At 39.6% G+C, this 22,602-nt stretch overlaps 3 protein-coding genes across 9 annotated transcripts; 1 reads left to right on the top strand and 2 right to left on the bottom strand.

Moving 5' to 3' along the window:
* Nucleotides 1-1,380: 1,380 nt before the first annotated feature.
* On the top strand, nt 1,381-7,190 carry LOC148339859 (mitochondrial carrier homolog 1-like). Of its 4 annotated transcripts, none has more exons than XM_088291105.1 (13): nt 1,381-1,593; nt 2,568-2,652; nt 3,231-3,337; nt 3,439-3,501; nt 3,911-3,968; nt 4,527-4,578; nt 5,005-5,064; nt 5,161-5,254; nt 5,472-5,519; nt 5,597-5,664; nt 6,650-6,714; nt 6,798-6,896; nt 7,031-7,190. In XM_088291105.1, exons 1-12 carry the CDS (start codon nt 1,441-1,443, stop codon nt 6,857-6,859), a joined length of 915 nt encoding a protein of 304 aa, XP_088147231.1. In that variant the 5' UTR covers nt 1,381-1,440; the 3' UTR covers nt 6,860-6,896; nt 7,031-7,190. The 4 variants fall into 4 exon arrangements, with proteins under 4 accessions (XP_088147231.1, XP_088147229.1, XP_088147230.1 ...); XM_088291103.1 differs by having other exon boundaries at nt 6,639-6,714; XM_088291104.1 differs by having other exon boundaries at nt 6,798-7,190.
* A 1,502-nt stretch (nt 7,191-8,692) lies between these two features.
* LOC148339858 (uncharacterized) lies at nt 8,693-11,554 on the bottom strand. Of its 2 annotated transcripts, none has more exons than XM_088291106.1 (3): nt 11,475-11,554; nt 9,507-9,725; nt 8,693-9,426 (listed from the first exon to the last, which is right to left on the bottom strand). In XM_088291106.1, exons 1-3 carry the CDS (start codon nt 11,478-11,480, stop codon nt 9,040-9,042), a joined length of 612 nt encoding a protein of 203 aa, XP_088147232.1. In that variant the 5' UTR covers nt 11,481-11,554; the 3' UTR covers nt 8,693-9,039. The 2 variants fall into 2 exon arrangements, with proteins under 2 accessions (XP_088147232.1, XP_088147233.1); XM_088291107.1 differs by lacking the exon at nt 11,475-11,554 and adding an exon at nt 10,928-11,462.
* A 2,098-nt stretch (nt 11,555-13,652) lies between these two features.
* Nucleotides 13,653-21,570, bottom strand: LOC148339857 (serine/threonine-protein kinase 38). Of its 3 annotated transcripts, none has more exons than XM_088291488.1 (14): nt 21,471-21,570; nt 19,729-19,866; nt 19,570-19,621; nt 19,354-19,476; nt 19,073-19,156; nt 18,874-18,997; nt 18,621-18,775; nt 17,551-17,662; nt 17,151-17,212; nt 16,456-16,573; nt 16,227-16,350; nt 15,541-15,636; nt 14,958-15,052; nt 13,653-14,053 (listed from the first exon to the last, which is right to left on the bottom strand). In XM_088291488.1, the coding sequence occupies exons 2-14, from the start codon at nt 19,857-19,859 to the stop codon at nt 13,917-13,919; spliced, it is 1,413 nt and encodes a 470-aa protein (XP_088147614.1). In that variant the 5' UTR covers nt 19,860-19,866; nt 21,471-21,570; the 3' UTR covers nt 13,653-13,916. The 3 variants fall into 3 exon arrangements, with proteins under 3 accessions (XP_088147614.1, XP_088147616.1, XP_088147615.1); XM_088291490.1 differs by having other exon boundaries at nt 17,560-17,662; XM_088291489.1 differs by lacking the exon at nt 21,471-21,570 and adding an exon at nt 21,084-21,449.
* Between the last annotated feature and the right edge of the window lie 1,032 nt (nt 21,571-22,602).

The raw sequence follows: 22,602 nt of genomic DNA, 5'->3' as shown, positions 1-22,602 counted from the left end.
ATTGTATGATATAATTTTCCGTGAATCATTTGCGGATGTGTACAAACAATAAAGTGTTGATGCAAGTGTTTTGACATTTCTACCGTATGGAGGATGAATGGTTCAATTGCAGACTGAATCAGGCTTCTTCTTCTTTCAATCAAAATGACTAATCTTACCTGTCCTTTATGCCCGTGATCATCTGTGAGGCTTTTAATCAGTCAAAATATAGCCTGCACATATATCTACTCTTCGGATTTTTAATGGGTTAGGATGTGATAAGGCTGGCTTGGTGGGTGACTAATTAGCACTTCCGCCTCACAGTACAGGGTGCAGGGTACGATTCTGGCTCTGGCCTTCCTTTGAGGAGTTTGCATGTTCTGCCCGTGCCTGTGTGGGTTTTCTCAAGATGCTCCGGTTTCCTCCCGCATTCCAAAGACATGCATGGCAGGTTGAGTCGACGCTCTAAATTGGCCCTATAGGTGTGAGTGCCAGTTCAGGGTGTACCCCACCCACTGCACGAAGACGGCTGAGATGGGCTCCAGCATTCCTGCGACCCTCATGGGGATAAGCACTTTCGGATGATGGATGGCCGAGTGGTCTAAGGCGCCGCGTTCAGGACCAAGTCTCCCCAGGAGGCCTGGGTTCGAATCTCGAATTTCCCCATTGTGGGACTAATAAAGGGCAAATTATTATTATTATTATTAAATGGATGAATAGAATCTGATAAATCATTTTGCTGATGTCCTGAATGAACGGAGCAATTTGGAGGTAGAATGCTTTGAATTGTTGCAGAAAATATTTAAGGATGAATGAAAAATGTAACATTTTATTGTGAAAGGTGTGGACTTGGTGGAATATGGGAATTATTGGAATATGGAAAATGTTCCCAAGACGCACTAAATGAGTGACACAGTGTGAAGTTGGAGTGTATCGGTCAAGAAATGTGGCGGGGGGAGGAGGTAACTCATGTAAATCTTCTCTTAATGTGGAAGTTTTATTGTAAAAATTTGGGAATAAGAGAAACGGCAATAGTTCCCGGGATGTCTTAAACAAACTGAACGGTTTTATGATAGCATGGTTTGCAATAAATTATTCAACAACCTACTAATATTTAAAGAGGAGTTAAATTATAAAAGTGTTTCGATTGATAGAATTCTTTTTCTTAGAAATTTAGCAACTATGGGAAAAGGAAGAATTTTTGAATGTGTAACACAATCATGCATAACGTGAGTGTGGTGAAACTGGAATGGTTTCAATAATGGAGAAATGTGCGAGCAGAAGAAGGGTTAAAGAAAATTAATAAATATAAATTAATAAATTGGGGGTACTGGAAACATAATAAATAACGTGTGATTTTGTTTTCCCCACACAATTATTTTGAACCCCCAAAGAGGAAGTGATTAGCAGGAGCTTGGTGACTACTTCCGTCCGCTTCCGTACCAGTCAAGCTAACCAAAGATGCTTCCGCCAGTGAACATTCCCCCGCAGTCTGACGATGTGGAGCAGGATACGACCCCGACTAGTGCGCAAATGGATGCCGCAGTTCTACTGCTGGGAGCTGGGATGACGGCTGCCACCCATCCGCTGCTTTATGTGAAGCTCCTCATACAGGTATCGTTCGCTGATGGAGCTATGCTAGCGAGGCAATCACGTGATCAGCCCTGCTTTCAGATGCCGTTTTATTCAAATGCTACCCCACAATTCCGCACAAAATGGGTTTCAAAAGTGAAATTGATGGTAGGACGCTGACTGCCCTCATTCAACTAGCGAGCTTGTAAATGTTTAATTTGCTTTCAGTTTCTTGCCATTGTACTAAACTGAAAACGTTGCAGTATTTAGATGCATCCATTCATTTAGTTTATTGAACATGAATTACCTTGTAGTGTATTGTATCCATACAAGTACAAACAATATAGATCCTAACTTGCTACAATCACTATCGAACTTGTACACTGCACTGAACCATATAATTATGTTTCCATGTGATTTATTTATTTATATATATATATATATATATATATATATATATATATATATATATATATATTACCGTTGAGAAGCTCAAATTATGAGCATTTGGACAATTTTAGATAAAAAGGATGTCTGATGTCTAAATGATTAATTGTTTATCAAAATCAATTACAAACTAATTTGTGCTTTTTTTGTTTTGTTTGATTTCCCCCCCCCCTCCCCCAATGTATCGACGTTGCATGTCAAAAACAAGGGGCCCTAGACAATTGCCTTGTATGCAAACCCCGTTGCAGCGTCTATGCTTGTTTCACATTTGAATACCAGTACAAAATCAATTGGTTTAGAAAGTCAGTTGTGGTTATCATATTAATTATGCCCCCTCTTCATAATAATAGAGGTGAGGTGAGGAACAGATTGCCCATTGACAAATTTAAAAAAATGGACAGATCCCTAAAGATTTACTTGGTTATTTGATTCCTTACTTAAGAAGTAAGCAGGCACCTGCCACCTGCCGGAATGGCATGTATGGTGTTTCTGTTACGTACAATAAAACAGAAAACAGTGAGACTTAACTCATACTAATAATTTTTACAGTTTATTTTCTTTCTTTTCAGGTGGGACATGAACCTCTTCGACCAACTGTAGGCACAACTATGTTCGGAAGGAAAGTTTTGTACCTGCCTGGCTTCTTCTCGTACGGTGAGTGGACTTCACAACATCCGTCAGTATCTTCTACGCAAAGATGGCAGTAACGCGTTGGAAAATAACTCTTTACTCAAATACAGTAACGACTAATCTAACGCATTAGTTTTCCTCATGGAGTAATCTGACTAGTTACTTTGCAAGATCACAATTTGGGGAGTGATTAAAAATAATCACAGATTACAGAAAAGTATAACTTATTCTTGAGTATATGGTGAATATGCCATTAATTGCCCAATGAGTGCAGCAGTGAGTGACATTTGAATAAGAAATCACAAATTCTTCAATCACCGTTTTCCGTCATGCATATGCGTTGAACAAAACTAATAATTTCCAAATAAGAAAAGGGGACTACTTTGTTTATACAAGACTACACAATTTGCCTTCCCGTCTGAGTGAGTGACCGTCACCTATGCGCTGTCACAATTTTTTATTTTATTTTTTTTTAAATGAATTTTTAAAAATCAAAATGTTCTTCACACTGGTTGTCAATTTTATGTTATGTGGTGTTTTAAAAGTTACTTGTAATCAAACTTTGTACTTTTTGGTCCAATTAATGCGTGATGTGTTTGCAGCACAGCACATTGTTAAGGTGGATGGAAAGAGGGGACTCTTTCGTGGCCTGTCACCACGAATTGCGTCTATTGCCATTTCCACTGTAATCCGGAGCAAATCTAAAAAGGTAAAGGAGAACCCGGACCCCCTCTTTTGTCAGAACAATCTGAACACAGAATATGCCCACTGAAAAGTGCACGTTGCGTTCTTCTTGTTCTTCTTGAGCAGACGGAGCGCGTATCCAAGAAGGACGACAACAAGCAAACTGCTCTTAAGAAATTAGTGAAAGAGGTAATGTCGACTGCTTTGAGACAATGCGACAAAGGGTTTACGTGCATGCTATAAATAATTAGTGAAGCTAATTCAGTACACAAATAAAATAAAGCACTTTTACGAGTAGAATATTTATCCATTTTTATCAAAATGATGACAATAAAATGAGGAAATATAAAATTTTACGCTAACTTCTAGGGCTGAGTATCAATTCAAAGTTTTAAACTCGATTTGATAAATCTAAACTGATGCTTGATTTAAATCATTTCAATCAAATAATTCCAGATGATTTTATTGTGATTTTTGCAATGTCCTAATCATGTTCGCTTTCCGTCATGCTTTTAATATTTTGTCTAAAGCACGTTGAATTGTCTTGAATATAAAGTGTGCTTTCCAAATAATCTCGCCTTGCCTTGCCTTGGTGCAGACCTCTCATGAGATGTTCATCCAGTGCCTATCCAGAATCGCCATTCATCCTTTCCACGGTAAGACATCATGATGAGCGCTCACATCTGCTGAAACGAGTTTAAAGGCTCAGCGACAACGCAGCCAGATGTGAACGTTTTCCAAGACCTCTTTTCAAAACCGTTGGGTCTCTGAGCGGCATTGTGTTGCTGTGATATTCTGACAACCACAAGACATATGTTGACTATTTGCAATCAAACGCATATAAAACATTACATGGAATAAATCATTTGATTAAAAATCATAGGCTGAATCTCAAAACTAAGTTCACCTCATCACACAATTTTTGTATTTCGTCCAACCACAACTGTGGGGGAAAAAAAAGATTTTTTTCACATTAACTCATTCACTACCAGCCGTGTAAAAAAAAAAAAAAAAAAAAGGATCTCGACACTCAGCCATGAATATCTAAACCTCTAGCAACAAAAGTGAGTTCACCCCTTAGTGAAAATGTCCTAATCGGGGCCCAAAGTGCACATTTAATTTTAATTTGTTCACGTGCATGCATGCATACGCTCTAAATGTTTTTCTTGACTTTTGTGAACGTGTTGCTTAAAGACTCTCCTTTCCTCTGCCAGTTCTGTCAGTGCGTTGTATGGCCCAGTTTGTTGGCAGAGAGGTCAAGTACAGGTAGGACTGTCTACAGAATATCCACATCCGGTTGGCGTTGTGAATGCTTAAAAGCCCGCAAGTCAAAGTGTTCCGTAAGTTAACAACTCTAAAGTAGATCAAGAAAATTGTCTTTCATAGAAATTCATGGTTCATTTGAATTCATTTGAGCGTAATCATAACCTATATGACCAATTATATAATAAATCTGATAATAATGTCATGTGTACAGATGACTTTATTGCTTGTGTATGTTAAAAATGCATGGGAATGGGACCTTGAAATAATCACATCATAAATCACAGTTGCAATACTCATGAAAACAAATGGCAATCTTTCAAAATAATTCAACCCTAGTCTCGACAATTGTAGCTGATGCAAGCTACTAATGGCACTTAATTGAAAGCCATTTGGAGGATTAATGTGAATTTTCTGCTGTGTTCACAGTGGAATTCTCAGTAGTACCTGCAAGATTTTTCAAGAAGAAGGAGTCGCCGGATTCTACGTGTAAGACATCCTTGGTAGATTTCACCGCAAGAGTGTGTGTGGTTTAGCTTGCGAGCGCCGTGACTGAACGGCTGTGCCGATTGTTTGTCTCTGCAGTGGGTTCATGCCTCACGTGCTGGGCGAGGTCCTCTTCTTGTGGTGCTGCAATCTGCTGGCGCACTTTATTAACACCTACGCGATAGATGACAGGGTAAGTTCATTCTTGCCTTTCATGTAAATGCAAAATGAATGTCCACGTGTGTGTTTAGCGCAACTCCCCAAATGATCTTAAAGTGTCTGACAGCTTTTAATCAGAAGGCCACATCGGACAATTTCTTGTGGTGGATGACATTTTTTAGTAGTCTGTGCTTGGTTTGATAGCACCCATGTGACATGTGCAACATGAATTTTCTCTCGTCCGTGTGCAGTTAAGCCAGGCCTCAGCAATGAGAAGTTACACAAAATTCGTGTTGGATGTAAGTTCTTCATCAGGCTACACTCAAAGTGATTCCTTTGTGACGCAGAGTCAACAGTTGTTGTTTCTTTGCTCTAGTTTGCAGTGAGCATCCTAACATATCCGTTTATGTTGGTGGCTGACGTTATGGCCGTCAACAACTGCGGGTGAGTGACTCAGTCAGATACCGTCTTCTTGAAGTATCACTCGTTTTTATTTGCCGCACCGTGTAAACAGTCAAAGTGCAGTGTCGAGAAAGGGAATTCTCCGTATTCAAAAGCTGCCGAACGAGGCAGAAATTACTGTCGGCACCCTCGATCTTGTTTGGACACTATTGCCACCGTTTACTGTGCCGGTTCCGTACATAATTTAAAAGTAACGAAGATTACAATTTTTTCACGAGTTACTTTCAGCAGGTGCCGAGAGTCCTTCTGAACCTGAAAATGTTTTTGCGATATTTACGGATACAATTTTTATTAAAAATAAAATAAACAGCCTTTTTAACTCAACATAAATAATTGGTTTTGTATAAAAAAATTAGTCTGAATTTTACTCAACGTAGTCTATTTGTATTTATTTTAATAAAAATATTTCTAGACTTCACTTAACGTAACTGCATTTCTAATGTATGTAATATAAAATAAAATATTTTACCATTTAAATGTTAACACTGTCATGCTAAAACGCAACATTTCGAATGTAGATTGTAAATATAAATGCAAAATTCAGGTATTTCCTGCACTTCACATGCCGTTGGGAATTTCCACGCTTGAATGTCGGCAACTCCAAATGTTTCTCCAAAATTGATGTCGCTTTTTTTTTTAAGGCCAGAAAACACTGTCGACAGCGCGCAGAATACAAGCAACCGTAATCTTTTCACTTTACGCTGACACAAACTCAAACCCGTCTCTACTTCCTTCATTAGGATGTAGTAACTTTTAATAAGATGACTACATTCCATATATAGCGCGTTAGAGCAGTAGTCACTCCAACCGACAGTCATAAGGCATCACTGCGTGTGGATACAGAGGTTAAATGACGTTTGATCGAGTCCACGTCTGTCAGTTTCCCTTTTTTTTTTTTTTAAATCCAGACTGAAATGAATGTGTCTGTGTTATTCTGATGGCCGTTTTGATGTCAGTTTGACTGCAGGTCTTCCTCCGCACTCACCCATCTTCACTTCCTGGCTGCACTGCTGGAATTACCTCAGCCGCAGGGTATTCTGTTCTTCTCTTTATGAGCGCATCTATAATGTTCATCGTGAGTCGGTTGCATTTGAAGTCAAGCTAATTGTTGTCAGGGTCTCCTGTTCAGAGGATCCAGCATCCTCTCTCGGCGCGTGCCGGTCACCGCCATCCGTGACTGACGTCGTCATCATCATCAACATCAAACTGGATCGGTATTATTGTAACGATTGAAGTGTCATTCAAAACTTGGATGGTTTTACGTCAACAATGGGAGGAAATGTCACAAAGAATAGAATAGGATTGACACAATTGAGTATTTATTGATGCTTTGTTTTTCCTTTTGAAGGAACGTCGGACGAGTGGCTGGGTCATGTGCCTCGCCGTTCTGAGCTTGGGAGGTTGAATACGGGTCTTCCCTTCCAGTCTTGAGTTTGTGCTTGTGTGGGTTTTCTGTGGGTACTCAAGCTTACTCTCCCATTCCCAAAACAAACATAGAAGTGTTTTTTTTTTTTAAAAGCTATGTTCATGATCCTCTTGTCCAGGTGTCAGTTTTAACCAGTTTGTTAAGACAAGCATTAACTGAGCTTAATGCTTAAGGCGGCTCGCACCAGTCCTCAGGAAGCAGAAAAACATCCCACGAGAAGCAGTCCCATTCCATCCAGATATGAAATGTGATAATTTAGTGATTTTGAACAAAATGTGCTCTGTATGGGCAGCAATGGTGAAGAAAAAGTATAAGGCAATTGTTTGAGATACCGGACAAAAAAAAAAAAAAGTCGGAGAAAACCATCATGTGGAGCTCATTGGACTATTTTGCCTGGTCCAATAACACTGGTCAACAGCAAATTTGAATCAGCGATGGATTTATGTGTCCCTCAATGTATTTTTTATGCTAATTAAAAAAAAAAAATGTCGAGCTCATCATGTGATTTTTTTTTATGAAAAGTTCACTTGCATCTCTGATTAAAAAAAAATCTTGACCAGTGTAGTCATTTCTGCACGATGTGATGGGCTGACTGACGATTTGGGAGGGTTTGTGTGAGATTGTTTAATGTTCAGAATAAATGTCATACCTCATATCAAAATAAGTGTATTTCTGACAGTTGAGTCAGAATTCTAAAACTTAAGCTTACCGTTTTGACTCGTAACTTTGTGTTTGATGCACTGTACTGTGGAAAAGACCAACAGATTTGGCAATTTATGGCTCATTCATTGGAGTGAAAACTTCTTCCAAGGCTAAACTGTTCAAACATTTTGTACATCTTATCGCTCAGCTTTTCCCAATTACCAGGCTGATCTTGTCACGTCAGATGTAGCTGCAGCTCTATCCAGATGCTCACCTTAATGTCACGGGTAATTCCTTAGTCCATGCACCTCCCATCAGCAAAATGTAGTGCCAAATGTTTTCTTTAATTCTTTTCGTTTCGATTTGTTTTTAAGTTATAAAATCTTATTCCACAATGCACCGACGTGGGCTCTGCTGTGAGGCACTACTGTCACCTGGTGGTAGTTCGACTGGACGGCGATGGTAGAACATGGCGTTATTACTACACTTTGTAATTGTGAAATATTTCAACATTCTGGCACAACCTGCTCAGTTATTTTATTTCCTTTGGTCAAATCTAAGCACTAAAAAAACTCCAATGGTATTTATTTTAATTCCTCACACTTTTTTGACATGCATCCCCTTACACACATAATTGATCCAATTCACATTATTCCAATTGTAACATATTCCAAGGATCCACACTATAAGGGCTAGTGTTTTTCTTATTTCAAATATGCACCATTTAATGTTTCAAAACTAGAACAAAAGCATTTTCGTTGTTAGGGGGTTGCTATGGGTCTATGAATTCAGGATGTTTGCATGGAAAAAAAATACTTGAATATTCTTAAAATACATTCATTGCCTTATATCAAAAGCTTACGTCAAACTTTCATTTTAAGCAGACAACACGATTAAGTGCAGTTAAATTCATTGTCGCAATGCAAAGAAAATAACGCAGAACAGCACAAAGTGGTTTAATTAAAAATAATGATGAACATCCAATTTCCCAAATGCACTTACACTTCTAGATGACGACAAAGAAATAAATTCGCAGATCTTAACATATCAACATGAATTGTATTGCTTTGAAGTCGATAAAGCACAATAACTCCAGTAACGGATCACTTCCTTTGTTAAAAAAAAACGTACCCAGCCAAAAAAGGAAAACGTCCACTGAAAGCTTTCCTAAAATACAATGGGCTCATTATCTTATGCAACAACAAAGCTTCACACAACTAGATATGGAAGCCAAATTATAAAAAAAAATAAATTAAATGTTGCTGTTGAGGGAGCACAAGACGTACTGACTACAGGTTCTCTGAGGTGTGCGGCAGCAGTGGAGCTGGCTGGGAAACTGTTGGTATTGAAGGATGTTGATTAGACATAATTTGCATTAATAACTGCAGAACCTCAACCTCCTCGCAGAGTAATTTCAGCCTCTCTTTTACCCCTTGCACCCCATTGACCACATAAGTCAAAATTGCCTGTGGTGGGGGCAATTCTCCGATCTGAGGCAGCACTGGGGGAGGGTGGGATAATGGACTTGGTGCTGGGGGTGGAGTCTGTGGAGCTGCTGGGGGTGGGGTCAGTGGAGCTGGCACTGATTGAAGAAGTGGGCTTTGGGAGAGAGTCTGGAGACCCTCCTTTATTGCCACTTTCTTGGCCTTTCGCATAAGCTTAGAAAGGTGACTTCCCTGTAAATTGAGAATTAAACTGTTAAAAGTAAGAAAGCTGTCTAGGTTTTCACTAAGTGGCTGTGCAAACAGTATAATACCGGTTGTTCCCCATGTGTAGATATGAGGTGCTTATCCAGCCTCACATACTCTTTCCGTGATTTGCAGTCTTTAATGGGGCACCTCAATCTCCCACCATAACGAAGGCTTCTTCGACTAATGAAGAGACGCCTCATTTTGGCATCTGTAAGGCCATGGATGTCTCGCACATGACGGGAAAGCGAGGTTTTCTTCTTTCCACACAGTGAGCACATTCCCGCCTAGAGAGAGCAAAGGCATAATTTGAACATTCAGGGCCAACTTTCAGGAAAGGTTCATGAGCAACACTGATTTTCAAATGTGTCTATTTCCAGGAATACTACTGTGTACATCCATGATTGTGAAGAAGTTTCGCAGGATTTGTACCTCCATGCAGGAAGTCCCCCCAAAACATGCCCAGGACAGTATGTCAAATAAGGGCAAAAGGTAGGCGTAAATGGTCGGTTAGGTAATTTATCAGGAATTGGACCTCCATGCGTTAAGTCCCACAAACACAGCTCAAGGACAGTGGCTCAACTGATGACAAAAGATAGGAGTAAAAGTGGTGGGCGAGTCCTTTTTCGGGAACTCAACCTTCCATGTGGTAAGTTCCACAAACCCATACTCGACTCGGGGCAAACGTTAGGATAGGAGTGACCGATGGACATTTTCAGGAATTGGACCTACATGCGGTAAATTTCCAAAGCACATTCCTCAGACAGTAGCTCCACTGGGGGCAAAAGACACGGTGAATGAAGGGTAAGGTCAATTTTCAGGAATTGGACCTCCATACGTTAAGTCCCACAAACACAATAGCTCAATAGAGGGAAAAAGATAGGCGTGAACAGTGGGCAAATAATTATTTCTGTAAGTGGACCGCCATGCATTATGTCCAACAAACACAGCACTTTGACAGTAGCTCGACTGAGGGCAAAGGACATGAGTGAACGGTGAATTGGGCCAAGTTTCAGGAATTGTACCTCCATGCGGTAATTCCCCAAAACATGTCTAGAACAGCTGCTTGACTAAGGGTAAAAGACAGGTGTACATGTTTGATGAGGTCATGTTTCAGGATTTTGGACCACCATGCGTTAAGTCCCACAAACAGTTTGATGAGATGAAAACTGTGGAGAATGAAGAGTAAAGCAGAAAAGTGACTCATACAGTCATGTTGTCGTTGACTAGGGTGAATAATGGTGGCTAAACAATGAGCAATGTTGGAAATCTCTATCAATGTACATGAATAACAGTGATTTCCACATTTTCGTTTCGGGAACAGTATGTATACATCCAGGATAATGACATAAAGAACGGAGGGATACCTTCATGTCAATGTCAAAGTCATCAATGACAAAGCAGGAAATTAACAACGCTCTTCTCCCCATATGGATATTTCCAGGAACTGTAGTAATTTATTTTAAAAAAAAAAGGACAGCGGTCTTACCTTCATGATGGAGAGGTCCTAAATGACATGGCAGGTGAAAATCTCCTTTTAAAAGCACTTAGTGGGTTTTGCCACATCCCTAATTGGACATAAATTAGCTCCAATTGGACTGTAGGAAAAGTACGTCTGCTCCCGGGAAGAGTACGTGTACATCCAGGATAATGACATAAAGAAAGGAGTGATACCTTCATGATGTCAAAGTCATCATTAACAAATCAGGTGAATATTAACACTGATCTCGCCATCTGTAGATTTCCAGGAAGAGTACATGTTATAGGCTTAGCCTGGAACAGCAATGTGGCGTGTGACGTGTGCTGGTGGTGGGAGGAGAGAAGGTTTGTGTTGCAAGTAAAAGTGAGGAGATAGATAATAAAAAACTTGATTGCTAAGCGAATTGACGCTTGGTCATCTGTGTCCACCATGCTGACTACAGGCAGTTCGCCCTCACCACGGTTTGGAGCTGAAACTACTGATGCAAACCTGATCGTGGAAGGTAACAATCCAGGATAGTGAATTTAAAAAAAAAAAGAAAAAAAAGAGCATTTACCGTCATGATGGCGGAGTCCTAAATGAAAGGGGAGGTGAATATCTGCTTCGTAGACACGACTTCCTGAGTTTAGCCACACCCCCCAATATGACGCACAGGAAAAACACTGTCTGATTGGATGAATGGAATAACATGAAATCCACAGCAAAATTCAAGTTCCAGGAATTTGACCACCATGGAGCTAGTAGCACGAAACAGAATGTTGGAATTTAAAGTATTGTACATGTGGGATTGTTAACTAACTTTTGATGTGTGAATTATTGTGTCGTGCTGCCATCTAGTGACAAACACAGAAGTGAGTTGTTTTTTTTTGTTTTAAAGTGATTGTTTTTTTTTTCATAAGGTGAAATAAAGTACGTTATTTCTATGGTTTAAGAATAATGTTTTAAGGTCGGGTTCAGGTTTAAATGTAGGGTTTCAAACTAGGGCTAGGGTTTCAATGTATGTTTTTAAACTAGGATTGTGTTTACAAAGTCTTTTTTTCAAACTAGGATTAGGGCTTCAAACAGAGGGTTAGAGTTTAAAAATAGGATTTTAATTTAGGGTTAGGGTTTAAAAGTAAGGATCTGAAACAAGGGTTAAGGTTTGAAAGTAAATTGTTGCCAAGTAAGGTTTTAAACCTGTGTTGACGTTCAAGGCCATAAGATAGCATAAATTTTTGTGTCAAATTCAATTAAATCTTTGTTCCCATTATGTTCAACAGTTAAGGAGTTGATGTAGTTAAAGAGACAAGACGGTTAAGTGCAGAGTAATTCATTGTCGCAATGCAAAGAAAATAACACAAAACAGCACAGAGTGGTTTAAATAATAATTATAATATACATCCACCTTCCAAAATCCCCTCACTCACACTTCGAGATGACTACAAAGCAGACATACACATGAAAGCATCCTTTGTAATAACACACAGATCTTATCACATCAACATGGATCGTATTGCTTTGAAGGAGACTTAGCACAATAACTCCAGTAACAGATCACTTCCTTTATAAAAAAAACAAAACAAAAAAAAAATTAAAGTACCCTGCCAAAAGGAAAACATCCACTGAAAGCTTTCCTAAAATACAATGTGCTCTTTGTCTTCTTCATATATCACAGGCAACAACAAACCTTCACACAACTAGATATGGAAGCCAATTTGTTCTCATAAAAATAGGTTAAATGTCGCATGAATGATGTAAAAAGGCAATATGATGATACAGTCAGAAAATACCTTGCAATGCTAAAAAAGTCATACAAGCAAGCTGCGGACTCAAATGTGACAATGTGATGATGTCATCGGAATCAATGTCACAGCTTTGGATATCATAATTTGCATACGTTGGACCGAACCCGACTTCTGTGAGGATGGTGCGCGTACATCCAACAATTATCATTTCCATTGGTAACATTGATTATATCAGTTATTTTAAAGACAAAAGGCCATCTTAAAACCAAAAAAAAACTCGTAAATGTCAATTCAATGACTTGGGTGTGATTGAATTGAATTACAATTCTTCCCATAATTAATTTTTGAACATTCAAACAATCAGCATTTGGAATTATTGTAAATAAACTTAAGACTTACATTCATTTTAGACGACAGCATGTTGGATATTGTGGACATTGCAGCGGTTTCGCTCTCTAATTACAGATCAAGGGTGAACATTACGTGTGTGTGTGCAAGCCTGGGCCAAGAGCGTGTTTAAAAATAAAGCGCATGGCGCAGACTCTAGTTTCAACAAAATGCACAAAGGCCTCGTTTATGTCGAGAGCAAAAGGAGAGTCGGATTGGTTGCGTTTGGACAAGAAACCTCGATTGGACGTACTCCAGTCAACCTTATGGGGGACTTTCAAGAGACTCTAGGATTATCTTCCATGGGAATTATTCTCATTTTACCAGTCACCATTTTGTTCCTTTTTTCCTTTTTTTTTTTTGGTGTAGCCCCCTCCCAAAAAGACATCACATAATGTTATTTAATTCCCTCTTATCATCAAACAAATCTATAAAAACGTCCATTTGCAGTTTTTACGCTGGGACATGGAGGAGAGGTTCTTGATGCAGTCTTTGGTTGGACATCATTCAGCACTCGCAGGCAAAACATTTGGAGAAAATCCCTGAAGAGAGCACTCGACGCCTGTCAAGTGTCTACTAAACATGTACAAGCAATGAGAAACTAAAGAGTCCTCCGGTTGGGAAGAGGAAATGTGATGTAGCTGGTATTGGAGTTCAAAAAACACTTCCCACCGGTCCATTGGCGTAAAAGTCAAGAAGACAAGAAAAGAGAATCCTTGAAAAGCAGGAAGCTGGCCCTGGAAGCATTGGACAAAGTCAAGATGGAGAGAAATGAAGGCAGCGGTTTTCCACGGTGCAAAGCGATCGACGGGAGCCCTTTTCCAAACAAATTCATCGTCTCCCGGTCCGAACAAGTGTTGGGACAAGGACTTGTTGATGAGGCAGCTTCATCTCTTGGTGGACTTCATGTAGGATGGGATAGCTCCTCGGGCGGTGAGGCCTTCGAAACGCTTGTAGGTGTAGTTGATGAACACCCAGTCCTTATTCTTCAGGCCGGCGTCCGAGTGGTTGGACACCTGAGTGGCTGCAAGAAGACAACACGTAGCTCGCGTCAACACACGTTGCTGTTACATGAAAGGACCAAAGATGAGTGCAGGAAAACTCTTGATCAAAGGGAACATGGCAAGGAAAATGTCATTCATCTCTAAGACTGTTTTTGTGGCATATTTTTAATTACTTTAAAATGTGAACAAAGAATAAATGGGTATCGTTCAAATTGTAATCACGTGAGTGAGTAGCACTGTAAACGGACGTGCGGATTGATACGGTACTTAAAATGTGAAGTCACCTTAATTTTATTTCCAATAATATGTTGTATGCAGCCCCGGTGGTCTAAACATGGTATTCACATTAATATTGCGTTTGTGGAATATGAATGAATCTTAGGCATCATACTGTTAAACATTAAAAATTATTTAGTGTAAAAGAGAGCAACAAGGTTGGACTGTAAAAAGCACATCTGTAATAGTTGAGCGGGGCTCAATTCCCATCTCAACAAACGCACTTGGAGGGGTTGATGCCTCTCCATTAAAGAAAGAAAAATCCATAGAAATATCTTGAATATGACATAAGCTAGAAATACAAATGTCATCTGGGAGATTTATTCATTATTCCTCCCCTTTCCATGAGGCCAATTTGAGTGTGCCAAACACTACTAGCAAGTCAGGTGCAATGCACCTAAACTTTAAGAGAGGGAATTAAATCAAAATGGCATTCATTAATTGTACACCTTAACCACCATGTGGTTACGAACCAGCCCAATGAATAATTCACAAACATGTTATGCTTTCGGGCTTAAGCGGAGCAGCAAGACTAGTTGTTCCGCTTTCAAATGGAAAAATAGTAAAGGCGGAAAGAGTAGCGTCCCTTGACTCAACTTTTTTTCTGCTACATTGTGCTTTGGACTAAACATAAGACTGCAATCATACCTGTTGGTGTGAGGATGTCTGAATCGGGGAATTCGTCAAAGTTTGAGGTGTCGTCGATGCTTTTGATCTCAATGGGGATGGCGGCAGGCCTTTCTCTGTGGAACCGAGCAGGTGGTCATTTGGCGTCATCTCGCAACTCTTCCAGTGCATAGAGTCAAGCTCCTACATGAGGCTCAAATCGCAATACAGTTGGGCGTCTTTGGAAATTCCTGTGTGGTGTTCTCTTTCCACCCTGCTCGGTGTGTAAGTCATCAAAAGGGCGTGGTCAGCCACATTCTGATTTCGACTAAGACTCATTTGGTTTGATTCTAATGCGCATCTGGACACGTTGCGATGAGTATAAATGACGGTCATACAGATTCATGTACTGTAATAGAATTAGGACCAAACTGTAGGCATATTAATAATTTACAATAATGATTATTGCTATGCTGCGTTCAAGAAAATTGTTAACCCGCAACAGTGGATTTACTTTGCTAACCAACCCAACGTGTCGTCACCTGATCTTTTCTGCATGTTTATTGTTTGAGCTCATCATGAGTAGGTGCAAATTAGCGGTACATTTTCAAAAGAACTGTGGCACCTGATATGGTCGTAATCCACACCCTCAAAGAATGGATTGGACTTGATTTCCTCCACACCAGCAGCACCGGTTCTGTGCTCCTCTTCGCAGCAGAACCTGCAAAAAAAGAAAAGACTATATATTACACAAATGCACAAAATGTATTATACGCGTTGTATAGTTAAATACAAGACGTGTTTTGTTTTAAAAACCTCGCCAGTGGCAACGCTAAAGTCAATGTAAAATGTCATTGACATGCTAATAGAAAAAATTAGCATCAACTTCAGTCAGTGCTTTTCTTTCAAATAACGAATATTCACACGCAAAGCCTGCAGGAACACAAACTGAACCAATAAAAAGAGCCACCTCAAATACACCAACATTGGTCTAATTACTGTCACTTGCAAATGCATCATTCACCAAGCCAGCACATAAACATGGTGGCCATCACCAGCGCGGCCTTTTTAAGTTTTTATTCATTTATTTTTTACTAAACTCTAAATTTTTTACATTTATTTATTTTTTTTAGATTTGAATCTTTGGATTCTGGGGCTCGATTACATTTTTCAATTGCTCGGTCTGCATTGTGAGCATTACGTCATGATGAGGGCCTTTTTTTTTTTTATTTTAATTAATTTAATTAATCTCTGAGCCCTGCAGGTAGCACACCAACAGCAGAGGTGAGAAGGTGATCCGAGCGATCCTACCTGAGGATGAGGTCTTTTGCCTTTTCTGAAATAGGCACTTCTGGAGGAAAAGTGAGCGTCTCCCGCCAGTTCATCACTTTCCTATATGTCTCCTGAGGCGTCTCCGAGCAGAAAGGCGGGTAACCTGAACAAAGTGTAGACCATACACACAACGTGTACCATTGGTACCTTATCTGTTCGGGTCTCCGACTTGACACGTGAGTGTCCACGTGAGAATGTCAGCTCTTACCTATGAGCATCTCATACATGATGACACCCAGACTCCACCAGTCACAGAGCTTATTGTATCCATTTTGCATAAAAACCTCAGGAGCAATGTAGTCTGGCGTCCCCACGGTGGAGAAGGCCTGAAAGAGAAGAGCTCAGAGTAAGTTCAAAATAATGACAGGAGCTGCAGTTCAAGTTCTGTCGTCTACAATTAGGATCCAGTTTTCAGGAATCAGTGCCAATGCCATTGACGGCTTTTCCACATATGTGAGAGAATAAAGAATCACAAGGTGGCCAGAACTTGTTTGGTTTTAGTGGAAGACTCAAGTTCACGTGCAACAAAAATGCTTTCATTGATTTGGGCGCTTTCTTCTTTTCAACACTCTGGGCCCAACTTCCACACATTCGCCCGGCCAGAACCAGCTCGTTGGTTGTTCATTCAACAAACTCGATACGTTGCAATTATACCGGCAGTCCACAGAAAGGGACGCACAAGACGGCACGTTCCTAAACTGGCTTCATTTTGGCAAAACAAGAAAAACGCTGCATCAAAATATAAACAAAAATAAAACAAAAACACGTTTTCTTTAAGACCAAGTTGGGGAAAATTTGCAGCTGTTTTGTGCCATTTATTTAAATTTGTATTATGCATACAAAATAGTAAGTCCAGCTATTGTGTGGTGTGCATGCATTGTAAATGTGCTTCTCTGTTCATACCAACTGCCTCCTATTTCTCTTCCAGGTCTCTGCTTTTCTCTTGGAGTTCATGTTTTGAAAGGCTGTGAAGGGACAATCGGTCAGTTTTACAAAAAGAACAGTACACCAAACATTGAGTGGAATCACAAATGGTAAAATATCCAAAAACGGCTGTCTTTGATACTTTAAAAAAAATTGTTCAACAAAACTATCGGGATTACTTTTTGAACGACTCGGACGTCATGAATTAAAAGAAGAAAAAAAAAAATGGCCTGACAAAATTGAACTTACAATTATTGCATTTGAGAATGGTTTCCAATACCTTACGCACAATTTTAATGCGTTTCTAATCAAATTGTGCCTTGAGCTGCATAAACACAAATGACGTCACTGTTTAAGGAAGGGGAAGAGGTTGCCTGACTTTGCTTACTGAGGTCGCTGGGCAAGCTATGGTTCAGGTTCTTGTAGAAATCTGTACGGTGTGCTCTCTTCAGGCCCGTGCACAGTCCAAAGTCAGACAGCTTCACGTGACCCTGAAAACCAACACAGAGAGCCCTTAGCACATAAGAAACGTTCATGCTTTCATTTTAGGGTTGGGATATTAATCAATTCATTTTAGTTCATAGCTAATAACGATTTATTTAACATAAATATTTAGCGGATTCCATTTGAATGCTTCCTCGTCACCATACACTGCTTGCACTTACAACCCGATCGCAGAGGAGCTACTTCACAAAATTAGTCAGTTTTGCCAAGTTCGTGACTATTCAGATACTTGACTTTTTTTTTCTTAAAGCGATGAGGGAGCTCATGGCTAAGAAACAGAGAACAACATAATATTGATCACATTGTTTTCAAGACAAGAAGAAGGCATCTCCTTGAAAGGCAACCATGGAGTCACTCAGGCAGAACATCGCCAAAGACTAAATGCCCATTTATTTGTTGCAAAGGCATTGACTTAATCGATGTGTTGGTTGACCCGAGAGGTGTGTGTATTTTGCAGAGGTCGCCTTGCCTCACCTGTGAAACTGCACAGAGAAAATACTTTGGGTGTACAATTTATGTTCAATTGATGAACATTTTAAAAATGAAGTATTAAGGCTTGTGTACGTTTTGACAAAATGTTTTTTATTTTCAAGAACAAAAGGAATCAATTTTTCCCTGCCACTATTAATTCTGTGAAGTTGATTCTGGGGAAAAACTCAAAACGTTTCAAAAGCTTGTTTGGTATCAGCATAAATAAAGCAAATCCCAGGAGGTGCGAACATTAAAATCAAAACTTTTTTTTTTTTTTTTTAAATATAATTTTCATTTGCTTTTCCTATAAGAAAACTCCATTACATATTTTATTCAAAGAGCATATTTCCCATCCCTGTTGAGTTCATGTTATTATATTTCACATGATTGTATTTAGCAACAATCACCATTCTGAATGTGGGTTTAAACGCGCGAATTACGAGCAAAAAAAAAACAAAATGTATCGTCATTTACCTTGGAGTCCAGCAAGAGGTTGTCTGGCTTGATGTCTCTGTGGATGAAGCCCAGCTGATGGATGGAGTCGATGGCCAGGACTGTTTCTGCGATGTAGAACTGAGTGGCCTCTTCTGTCAGGGTGTCCTTCTTCATCAGGAGCGTCATCATGTCTCCTGAACAGATAACAGCAACACCACACACATACATAGGATAACGTTCATCACATTTATTTTTGGTTTTGGGATCTCGAGTGTAACGGCAACATTCATACCACCGGGCAGGAATTCCATGATGAGGTAGAGGTTCATCTTATCCTGGAAGCTGTAGAACATCTTGACCACCCAAAGGCTGTCTGCTTCCACCAGGATGTCGCGCTCAGCACGTATGTGACCCACCTAGCATAATCGAACCGACCGTTAAAACACCAGATTAGGAGCAGCGCTGCCTCACCAGCGGCAACGTGACCTCACCTGTTCTTTCTCCAGCATGTCAGATTTTCGAAGGATCTTCATGGCGTAGACATGGCCGGTGTCCTTCTTCTGCACGAGACGCACCTGCAAGAAAGCAAGACAAAACGCAGCTGATACAAGTCTGATTTTATGTGGCTTCCGTGAAGTACGTGCAGATGTCACTAACAATTTGTTTTGTTTGTCAATGTTTATCCAAATAGAGAATGCTGAGGACACACTGATGTAGTTCTGTAGTACTACACGGGCACCCAGGAATCAGTTCTCGAGAATGATGGTTTTACCTCTCCGAATGCTCCACGGCCGATCACCTTCAGGGACTCAAAGTCTTCCAAACCCAAGCGGGTTCGCTTGAGACGAAGAAAGTCAGTCTCTTTTCTTGCATGCTCAGTACGCCGACGACTTTTCTGCAGAAACAGCACTGTCATCGTTAGAGAAACAGTAACATGAATTTGCTTATTACTTCAAAGTGCAACAATTCGAATCAAATGATCACTCACTTCTTCATCAGCCAAACCTTCTTGATCCATCACCTTCTCCAGTTTCTTCTGCCTGAACAACAATTTTACATTCTACTACAGGTTTTGACCATAGCCATTTCTAGCAGAAAAAAAATATTTTTCACTGACTGTTTAGTCCAGCCATTAAAAAGAGATTACCTCATCTCTCTCTCCTCGTGCTGGGCAATGAGGTTGCTGTAGAAATTCTCCAATGTCACCTTGGCCATGGTGACACGTTCCTTGGTGTGGTTACTCATGGAGGAGCATGAGCTCTGGCCCGTCATTGCCATGCTTTACCTGAAACAAGACAGGCAACAATCACAACAAAGGTGAAGGTGATTTGCATCCCGTGTTGTGAACGCTAAAGCCCAACACTAGTTCAGTTCTTACAGCATTGAGTCTGAGCATACTGGAGACTATGATATCATGTGCAGACTGATGCATAAAAAGAGGAAGGAAAGCGTGTGGCATTGTGACAGCAGAATTATGAAGAAACAATAAGGAAATGTGCAAGAACAAGGTGGAGTCACTCCGTGGACATAGTTATAGAACACAATAACCTGTTTATGAAAAGTACAAAAATATACATAGAAGAGCCCTTAGTTATTTGATCAAAATTCTCAACACAAGTAATAAGAATATAGTCAAAATACATTTTGAGGCCGCTACAATGCTTTTGAATAATTGTACATATAATTAAACAGCCAGGTATATTTAATTGACAAACACACTGAGTAAATAATATTTTCGCAAATGACTCAATTCATGAGGGGAGATTAAATGTGGATTTCAAGTGAAGAGAGGAATAATGTTACATAAGAGAGCAGTTTACTCTTGTGTGATGGAATATTACTTGCATTCTGTTGAAACTGTTGACCTAGAGTGTGTGTAAAATAACTCTCGAATGTTACAGGTTTAGGAGTGAAACATCTTAGATTTGATGAAATGTCGCGGGGAGATGGAGCCCATCTATCCCTGCTAACTTTGGGCAACGGGATAAACACACCTAAGATGATCATGGCATAGTGACAGCATCAAAACAGGAAACGAATGTGACTGTCAGACAAAACTTATTAGAAACAAATGCAAATAGATTCTGACATTGAGTTTGTCCTCTGTGAAAGTTAGACTAACAAGTCAGCTTGCATACTGTATATACAATTGTACCACTAAAATCAGGCATACGGTACATTTGGAGAAATATAAGAAATATTTCCAGACATTCAAATTGATTTTAGAATGACTAAATATTACGCATATAAATTTGTGTCACGTAAAAATGAGATGTGCGTGGAATGACATTACATTTAGATGGGGTTACGCATGACTAAAGAAACACGACGGAAATAAAGAGTAGTACGTCGACACGTAGCGTCAACTCCGAGGCTGTAGGTAGTAGGAAACCAAGAACGTGCACATGACACCAACCAAACGATCACGAAAAAACATTTCAATTTATGAGCAATCGTCCCGACTCGATGCCCTGAAGCAACCGTTTCAGGGAGAAATGTTACCTGCTAGCCTTAGCTCTTAGCTTCCAAAACTTCCAGACTGTGTCAAGTTTTGAAGAGTAACACACGACGGTCCATAAAATACGGTTTAGACATTTTATATCGTACTTAATTTTAATGCTCGTTCAGGCACGTAGCATTTGCGTTAACATTTTCGAAAAGTCTTCATTTCCATGTTAAGAAAAAAAAACACCTTGATGGCAGTTAGTTGGCTAAGCCTCGTTAGCCACTTATTTGCTAAAGTAGATCCGAGACGTTTGGCGTACGGAAACACCTTTACAACAAACTAGCTGAAGATGTCAGAGAGCAATACAGTTTTGACGTATAATCAAAATACGAATGTTCGTCTTTGATCAAAAGTTGAAAGGTTGTTCTTTGAACGTCTATTACCTTTATCGAAGGTGTTGCGGTCGCTGTTTCTTCCTCTACTGAACAGCGCCCAATGAAACATCCAGTTTGGAGTCAGTGGGACATCTAGTGGCCAATATCTGAAATAGCTCCTCCGCCTTAAAAACGTAATTACGTGTACTTATAGATATAAATAATTTATTGCAAAAAACAAAACCGCAATTAATTGCGGTTAATCCAAATTGTAATTACTATTTTTTGTAAGCTTGTAACAGACATTTACTTGAATATCTTTGAATGAATGTAAAATCACCGAATATGAAATATATTTAAATTCAATTACAGTTCTAATAGTTAGATTACGATCTTACATTTTTCTCAGAAACAATTCTCACAACTTATACAGTACATATAGTTCTGCCCACAAGCACCACACAGCTGCAGTGTTGGTTTGCAAGAACAGTGGTTACTTGAGCAGGGTGTTATGTTGGGAGATGGATGTACTGAAGATGGAACGCTAATTTGGTACAGTATTTGAATTTGGCTCACAAAGTATATAAATTATTTTTTAAGTAAATAAAACTGAGTTAAAATATTTAAATGAGTTAATTAATGTCGAGTTAACGCTTTAATTAATTATATATATGATTTGGATCACATTCATTCGATATACCTTTTTTCTTTTATCTACTTTTGCAGTTCATGGCCCATTCCAGAATTAGTATTTCAATCACCAAATAGCTGTAATGCAAATAATGCAGCATATGCGGATCCCAGTTTCAACTCCCCATGACCTGCAAAGGTAATATAGGTGGTGGGAGTGAAAGAATAGCAAGAATCGCTTGTTTCTTGTGCAACTGTGCATCAATGGCTGCGTTTCACCCACATCCTGTGCTTGTGGCATTTGTTATTCATACGTGTGGTTGTGAGGCTAGAAGCAGCACTTCTCTTGTTTCTCACACCTAATGCATTGTTTGTGCCTGTGCTCTCTCCTGTGTTTTTGTGATTTTTTTTTTTTTAGCCTGACAAACTCAGCCTCTCCCTTTATTTTGACATCATCTGGATAGGGTAGCGTGATGAATCTCTAGTGTCACGAGTGGGTAACATCTAACTTGCTGGTTAAACATGAACTCTTTAGTCTGGTGGACATCTGGAGCTTTGTCATAAAATAAAA

The sequence above is a fragment of the Idiotropiscis lumnitzeri genome, chromosome 3 (assembly GCF_059441095.1).
Source record: "Idiotropiscis lumnitzeri isolate Australia: NSW breed Sydney's pygmy pipehorse chromosome 3, RoL_Ilum_1.0, whole genome shotgun sequence".
NCBI classification, from domain to species: domain Eukaryota; kingdom Metazoa; phylum Chordata; class Actinopteri; order Syngnathiformes; family Syngnathidae; genus Idiotropiscis; species Idiotropiscis lumnitzeri.
The sequence above is the reverse complement of the archived record's forward strand: the minus strand, read 5'-3'. Positions and strand labels throughout refer to the sequence as shown.

What these genes read in the sequence shown, in the direction of transcription:
- LOC148339857 (XM_088291488.1), bottom strand. Translation starts at nt 19,859, where the DNA reads ATGGCAATGACGGGCCAGAGCTCATGCTCCTCCATGAGTAACCACACC. An exon ending in GCCGTGGAGCATTCGGAGAG is followed by an intron (nt 19,157 to 19,353) that starts GTAAAACCATCA and finishes GCTTTCTTGCAG; the next exon opens with GTGCGTCTCGTGCAGAAGAA. An exon ending in AGAGAAATAGGAGGCAGTTG is followed by an intron (nt 16,574 to 17,150) that starts GTATGAACAGAG and finishes CTTCTCTTTCAG; the next exon opens with GCCTTCTCCACCGTGGGGAC.
- LOC148339859 (XM_088291103.1), top strand. Translation starts at nt 1,441, where the DNA reads ATGCTTCCGCCAGTGAACATTCCCCCGCAGTCTGACGATGTGGAGCAG. An exon ending in TCCGGAGCAAATCTAAAAAG is followed by an intron (nt 3,338 to 3,438) that starts GTAAAGGAGAAC and finishes CTTCTTGAGCAG; the next exon opens with ACGGAGCGCGTATCCAAGAA. An exon ending in ACACAAAATTCGTGTTGGAT is followed by an intron (nt 5,520 to 5,596) that starts GTAAGTTCTTCA and finishes TCTTTGCTCTAG; the next exon opens with TTTGCAGTGAGCATCCTAAC.
- LOC148339858 (XM_088291106.1), bottom strand. An exon ending in CTACACATGGGGAACAACCG is followed by an intron (nt 9,427 to 9,506) that starts GTATTATACTGT and finishes CTCAATTTACAG; the next exon opens with GGAAGTCACCTTTCTAAGCT.